At 41.6% G+C, this 7,500-nt stretch overlaps 1 protein-coding gene across 1 annotated transcript in view; it reads right to left on the bottom strand.

Moving 5' to 3' along the window:
* Positions 1-1,313: 1,313 nt before the first annotated feature.
* LOC138867971 (uncharacterized) overlaps positions 1,314-7,500 on the bottom strand; it is a 6,951-nt gene continuing 764 nt past the window's right edge. The window contains exons 1-8 of the mRNA XM_070145272.1: positions 6,514-7,500; positions 6,126-6,358; positions 5,852-5,953; positions 5,312-5,428; positions 4,413-4,663; positions 3,770-3,871; positions 2,381-2,516; positions 1,314-1,553 (exon numbers count right to left, since the gene is read on the bottom strand). The exon at positions 6,514-7,500 is cut by the window's right edge and continues 764 nt beyond it. Of these exons, the coding sequence (XP_070001373.1) occupies positions 1,314-1,553; positions 2,381-2,516; positions 3,770-3,871; positions 4,413-4,663; positions 5,312-5,428; positions 5,852-5,953; positions 6,126-6,358; positions 6,514-7,500 (2,168 nt within the window). The remainder of the gene's footprint in view (positions 1,554-2,380; positions 2,517-3,769; positions 3,872-4,412; positions 4,664-5,311; positions 5,429-5,851; positions 5,954-6,125; positions 6,359-6,513) is intronic.

Raw genomic sequence — 7,500 nt, 5'->3', positions numbered from 1 at the left:
GTGAAAACATCAGAAATCCATGTCCTCAAGTCATAGTATTAACACAGTATTAGTCGTGGTCATGCATTCAGATGCTAATATAGACGAAATAACTGTGTAGGGTTGCACAGTCACCTCAGCAACCACTGGCAATAACACGTGATATGCAACATATCAATCTCCACCGTTGACGTAAACAACCACGATAAAGGAAGGGAAACTATGGATTATATATATATGTGTGTGTGTGTGTGTGTGTGTACGAGTGCGTGTGTGTGTGTGCGTGTGCGTGTGTGTGTGTAGGTGTGTGTGTAGTTGTAGAAGTAATACTAGTGGTGGTGGGAGTAGCAGAAGTAGTAACAGGAAAAATATCATCAGCAACAAGTAGTACCAGTAGCAGCAGCAGCAGAAACAGCAGTAGTAGTAGTAGTAGTTGTCGAGGTATAGTAGTATAATCATCTTATTATCATCTCTTTCGTCGTTGCCAGCACTATATTCCTTGTTAACATCTCCATCAACACACTACTATTATTATATTCGCCATCCTTATTAGCAGTAGTATATCATTGATATTATATATTTCCAGAAGAATGTGCATGAAAACATATCAGCTGTAGTTAATTAGTTAATTAGTCCTCTAATTATGTTAACATTTGTATTGCTACTGCTACTGCACATAATGCTTAGAAGACTGATGATAGACCAATATTTTTTCTCTCTTTCTAGAAAAACTGTTAGAAAAAGGAATGGTAATAGTAGTATTTAATAATATTAAAGAGATTTCTGATATCTGCGAAGGTAATCCATTTTCCGAAATTGAAAAAGCAATATAGATTATAAAATCCTTTTTTTTTTTTTTGTAAAATAATAATACAGTAGTTTACTAACATTTTTTATGTGCATATAAACATAGGTAGATACATATAAACATAGACATACATACATCAATGTATTACATAAATATCGATAAATAAGCTAAAGAGATGTAGAAAATGATTAAGCCTCGAATAAATTTAAAAAACAAAAGTACCCTAAGTAGGCCTACTGTAATATGACAATTATTCAAAATTACCTGTTCTCGGATATCTTTGTGCGTATAAATACAATCATGTGTTGGTTTCTAAAAATAAGGCTGGATTCATATAATTTCGCGTGGCCTTGCGCTAACCTTTGTCTCCAAAGTAGGTAACAACAAGGTAATCTTTGCATGAAAGACAATGATTCACCATAAAGAGCGGTCTCTAGTCACTAAACGATTTTAAATATACCATGATATATATCCAATACCTATTCACAGTGTATTAGCAAAATTGTATATTGCTGCGAAATGGTCCTCAAGACGTGCAGGTTGTGGTCGGCGGAGGCATGTGGCGACTTGCATAAACGTGTTCTGTGTCTGGGTACAAGGTATGGCCGAGGAGAGCAGACGGCAGTCGGGCACCGCATGTTGTTCCAGCCTGGCGTATGGGTGTAGGCTGGAAGACGAGTTCACCGGCTGAAAGTGATTCATGGGAACTGTTTGCCTCATCTAACCATATTATTGTCCCATGCCTATATCGCCTTAATGTGCTATCCTAGTAAACATTGAATTTTTGCCGTGTTTGCGTTCTCCTGAGTATCTAGCCCAGCGTTACGTCGCGGTGTGTGCTGTGTGGAGACAAGCTGGTTGCAACAGCGAGATGGCGATGGAGCAATATACATGCATATATATATATATATATATATATATATATATATGTGTGTGTGTGTGTGTGTGTGTGTGTGTGTGTGTGTGTGTGTGTACACATTTCCTTTTGTGTTTGTCTTTATTGTACCGATATTGAATTTCGAAAAATGCATTATACTCTTCAACAGAACAGGTTCTTTTGTTTGTTACATAATCATATGTGGTCTTTATGAAGAAGTTCAGTTGTAGAAACAATGGCGGGAAGCAGTTCGTTCTCAACAGCTTGATATAGCACTAAAACGCCTGTTCAGCAACCTAACAAACAAGTTTAGACTTAATAAGATAATGCTTGCTTAATTCTTAAGATGGGCATTCTTTATACTCTCAGTCACCACATGCGACGTCGTTGCTGAAGTAACGCCCCTTCCTCTATCTCCCATATTGTTCGATTCCATTGCTTCTTCGCTTCATATCGTATGAAAAATGATTATCATTAACATGTGACGTTGCGTCAGCCTACCTCAAGTCAAGTTAGGTTCTTTAAAGTCATACTAAGATACTTAGAGCGCGTGCACAGAGAAAGCAGGTTTGCCCGCGCCGGCTACCAGCGCCGACCCGCGCCAAGAATTCAGCCATATAAACAAGTGTAAGCGTGCACAGAGGAAGCAGGTTCGAGCGTGTCGGCGCCGGCAGCCCGCTTCAACCCGCTTTCCTGCTTGCTCGGATCATTCTTGCCTGCTCAACCCGCGTTACTGAATGGAGAGCAGGAAGGATGTTGAGCCCCTGATAGCCAAGGATTATGAGAGACGGCCAGTGTGGAATAATTGGAAGAAGAGCCACACCAACAGGAATGGGGCGGATAAGCTGTGAGCTGAAATTAGGAAAATTCTGGAATGAATTAAGCATTCACGAAAGTCATTTCATAAATAGTTTCTATTATTTCCCTGGGGATATTCATAAACGTGATACTTTTATTTTAATTAGCATTCTACTTTCCAGCATTTAGTTCCTTCAAGTGGCTCTCACACTACAGTGAGTCGGGACTGGTTACCCGCGTCCGCTGTGAACACCTTATCGCGCTGGTTTCCGGCGCCGACCCGCGATGGTAACCAGCGCGCCGGTCACCTGCTTTCTCTGTGCACTCACCCTGATACTAAGATACTAAGTAGTCAGGTTTTTATGCAACAGGTAACAAGTAATGCACATAAATCTCAGGTTGAGTATATACGAAATACTTCTCGCATTATTTTCCGTAGATAAATTATTGGCGCTAGTGGCCAACGTGCGACTCGATGGCATAAATGACCAGGGTCTTGAAGTTGATTTATCTTCCGTTTGATGTTATGTAAATATCGACATTACATACAGCCACTAACAAAGGCTTACCAAAGAAAACTACATAAATTATAGACCAGGGGCGCTGGTTGATCGAGGCCTGTTGTAAGTCGATCACACCACTGTACCAATTATAAATTCGTCCTTCGGAAATTGTTATGCAAACAGCTGCAATAGCATATCCAAGTATCCTTGATACTTGGATTATTATATTTCTTTTTTTCTGGGAATGTTATATTTATATTTATAATGATGGACATTTATGGAATATGTTTGAATCTTAGGCTGGTAGATCGCATCAGGTTAACAGTAGAATAAAGTAGATATCTCACAAAAGGTTGGCCACCCCTGCTATACACTAATATATGGTCACTAATAAATAATTCCTTATTACAATAACCCACTCTGATTACGCTGATGCCAGGTGGCCAATAAACGAAAGAAACCTAAACGAGAACCATATGATAAATAGGTCTCAGATATATCTTTGTAGAAAAAACGGCGTTTTTTCTAATATAAACGACCTCAAGCTCTTATCAGTTGGAATTTCAAGGTTTTGATTTCTTTGCGAAAAAAATATAGTTATAAATAACTTGATCATAGATTTTGTCAGTCTTTATCTGAGAAACATTTCCCGAAAGTCCCATAAAACAATCACATAAAACAGAATATTAGTGTTTGATGCGTTATGTTCGAAAATTCCAAAACACTGGTCTTATATCAAGAGATAAATCTGGTCACTTTGATATTGAAAATATCATTATTTTTATCTGCCAGGGAAAGGCTCACTCCAGATTGAAAATGGACACCCAGAAGACCAAATTGAAGATGAGAAGGATCGAAGGGTAGATGAAGACTCGGGTGGCCTTCATCAGCCACATGCCAGTGAACCTGAGGACGGCAAAGGGTGAGTTAGCACTGCGTGTCTGATTTTAGCAAGAATTATGAGATTCGTGCGATATTTTGGATTTGGATTCGTTGTTTTTGTATTTGGTTTACTCCTTTTGTTAGGTTGTGGTTACGCTAGAATTGGTTGGATGTTTTTTTTCCACATCTATTAACACGGAGCATATTTATAGCAGAATTCAGTAAACTGATGGTATGAACAGTGATAATGAATGTGTAAATATATGATGTTAAATAGTACTGCAGAAAATGCTAAAATCTACAGAGACAACACTTTTTTTATGAACAATATATCGAATTCTTAATATTGCACGAAAAAATGCACGGGTTAGGAGCGCAAAAAAATAATAAGAATAATAAATACGTAGTTTTCTGATGGAGCTCTACCCGTGTAGTTCCTAGCCTTATACTACATCCCTCAAATTGCACAGAGACAGACTAAAACACTAATATCTTTGTACAACATAAAGCTAAGTCATTATCTGAAACACCTTATCTAAGAAATACAAACACCCACAAACCATACCAGACTTGGACAGGGTTGGGGCCAAGAGGAGACACGCGACTGATGTTCTTGCCAAGGAAGTTATCTTCATCGCCAGGCGGGAGGTATTCCACTATGACGTGCAGGACGATGACGCTAAAGATGAGGAAGATGCAGAAGAAGAACCACATGTCGATCATCTTGATGTAAGCGGTGTCGGGAAGGTCGCTGGAGACTTGGTTGAAGAGCGTGTACAAGACAAGGAGTGTGGTCAGAGTCATGATGGAGCGGACCTGTGGCAGAGGAGAGCGTGTAAAGGAGATCTTCCGTTTTAGAATAGACGATATATATATATATATATATATATATATATATATATATATATATATATATATATATATATATATGTGTGTGTGTGTGTGTGTGTGTGTGTGTGTGTGTGTGTGTGTGTGTGTGTGTGCGTGCGTGCGTGCGTGCGTGCGTGCGTGCGCGTGTGTGTGTGTGTGTATGTGTGTGTGTGTGTGCGTACGTGTGTGTGTGCGTGCGTGTGTGTGTGCGTGCGTGTGTGCGTGCGTGCGTGTGTGTGTGTGTGTGTGTGTATTGTGAGAGAGAGAGAGAGAGAGAGAGAGAGAGAGAGAGAGAGAGAGAGAGAGAGAGAGAGAGAGAGAGAGAAAGAGAGAGAGAGAGGGGAGATATAATTAGAGATATATTTAGAATATAAGACACCTTCCCTTTTAGAATTCAAGATACGATTGACCACCTTATGAGAAAACTTCCAGCTACGCCTAGGAAATACTTACCAACTTATCACCGGCCATAACACGAATCTAAACGACAGATATCGATAAACCAAGTCGGTCACGCACGAATATAAAAGTATTACGAAAGCAGTCACAGCTTTTTCGCCTGAGCAACGTAGCCTCGCTGCCACCACATCTCACCTGGATGGCAGCCAGCTGGATGAAGAGGGTGACGTAGCCGATGCCCAGCAGGAGGATCGTGGGGATGAAGATCGTCAACACAAGCAGACTCCAGCGCCTCTCCAAAGCGAATTTTACCTGTCGCATTAATTAAATCGTGATACAGGTTATTTGACCAAAACGCAGCGACATTTTGGAAATCAAGAGAGACTCCTTTGGGTTAAATGTTGAAAACGATAGATGGGAAGTTCAGTGGCTATTTCCCTTTTTTGTTAACTTAATTACTCTCCAATCTTAATTTGAAATTTAATCTCCAAAAAAAAACTATTTGAAGTATCGTATTTTGGGGGAACCTTTTAAAACATCCATCCATCCATCCATGACATATGTGCGTATATAGGTAGATTTAGGAAAACGATTTCTTAACATTTTCATCTCTCTCTCTCTCTCTCTCTCTCTCTCTCTCTCTCTCTCTCTCTCTCTCTCTCTCTCTCTCTCTCTCTCTCTCTCTCTCTCTCTCTCTCTCTCTCTCTCTCTCTCTCTCTTTCTCTCTGACCACACCTCCATCACGGCGTATCCTGTCCTTTCACTAAGCTCCGACACGATGTCCTTCACATCGTATTTCGGAAGCGTCAACAGACCTGAGTAGACGACTGAATCGTTCTGGAAAGATGTTATCCGTTATCCCCATGAAATCCAGCAACACCATCTTCATCATTACTTTTATCAATAACATAGCCACCATTTACAGAATACCCATCACCACCATTACCACCCCTCAAGAACTCCATTAGCGAACCATCACCATTGTCAAGCTAACGTTTCTGCAACTCACAGTGAAGGTAACGACGGTGGTGTCAGCTGAATCGAGTTTGATGAGTAACGAGCACACCTGAGTGTCGAAAGGGTATTTGAAGAGATAGAAGTTGCAGGAGAAACTGGCTGAGTAGAAGGTCTTGGTCACGAGCGAAGCGTTGACAGGCTCAAAGATGGTTTCTGTGAAGGAGGAAGAGGGAGACGATGAGCATATGAGACCCTTTGATAACATTATCCTAACGTTCGCAATATCTTATGGTTTAGATGAAGCTTTATAACTTATATTTAGTATGTAGAGATGAACAAAATATACAAAGAGTAGTAAAACAAGGCCAGCCATTCTCCTCAGCTTATAAAAATGTCCAGCCTGTCATATTTCGCTCAAAAGTTGCGATGCCAGACCTTACCCATCATGATATCATTGAAGTCCGGGGATACAGGGTCCCCGGTCTGACTTGCGTACACGTTCGACTTCAGCTTCTTCAAGAGGCCGTCGTTCACGTTTAGAAACTCGATCTCTGGCGTCCAAATGGAAGCAACCTCTTCCGTCGACAACTTGTTTTTGTCTTCCTCCTCCTTAATGTTCTTAAACTTCAGGTTCCGGTCAGTCCAAGTCAGGTGGACTTCGAACTCCATGTAGAAGGCGAGGTTGATGTCGTCGATCTTGGAGAACCTGACGAGGTGGACGTGAGGCAGGATGTACAACACCTCCCGGTAGGTCCTCCCGGGGGGAGGCCGGTGACTGGCGTACCTGCCGCTGAACAGGACGATTCCACAGTCGTTCTCGTCGCTTCCGTCGACGCAGTCCTCCCTCAGGTTACAACGGACGTTCCTGGGGACGCACGAGCCGTCAGAACACATGAACTCTTCGATGGTGCACGATGACAAACCCAGACTTAACTTGTCTCCCACAGCGAAGTCACAGAAAGGCTCCAGAACGTCCCACACGGTTCGTCCGAGCGGATACTCTTCTGGCTGCTCCATGGTCATGGTGGCCAGTGTTAAATTGGCCATTGTGTCCTTGAAAACCCACGTTCCTTCGCCAACATTAAAGATGGCCATGCCGTAGTAACCCCTAAAGTAAGGCCGAGTGTTCACATACCCATCCATTATGAAGCGGATTTGGTGATCAAAAGGTTTACACAATCCCCGAACAGAGAAATAGTCCTTACCTGTCATTCCGCAAGAAAAACAGTTGCTGTACTCACAGCTAAGATCGCCCCACCGAGGCATGTCATTTCGTAAAACGACGCAATTATCGTTTTTTCCATTGTTAGGTTCCCCGTCAGACCATGGCGTAAAATTTAACGGCTTGCGAGTGTTCATGTTAATCCAAGCACCTTCCTGCTCCTCGTCGGTGCCAGCCAGAAGCAGTCGCCTGTAGCTTTTGAAAT

The sequence above is a fragment of the Penaeus vannamei genome, chromosome 33, assembly GCF_042767895.1.
Source record: "Penaeus vannamei isolate JL-2024 chromosome 33, ASM4276789v1, whole genome shotgun sequence".
NCBI classification, from domain to species: Eukaryota; Metazoa; Arthropoda; class Malacostraca; order Decapoda; family Penaeidae; genus Penaeus; species Penaeus vannamei.
Note: the sequence above shows the minus strand (reverse complement) of the source record. Positions and strands in the feature narration are given on the sequence as shown.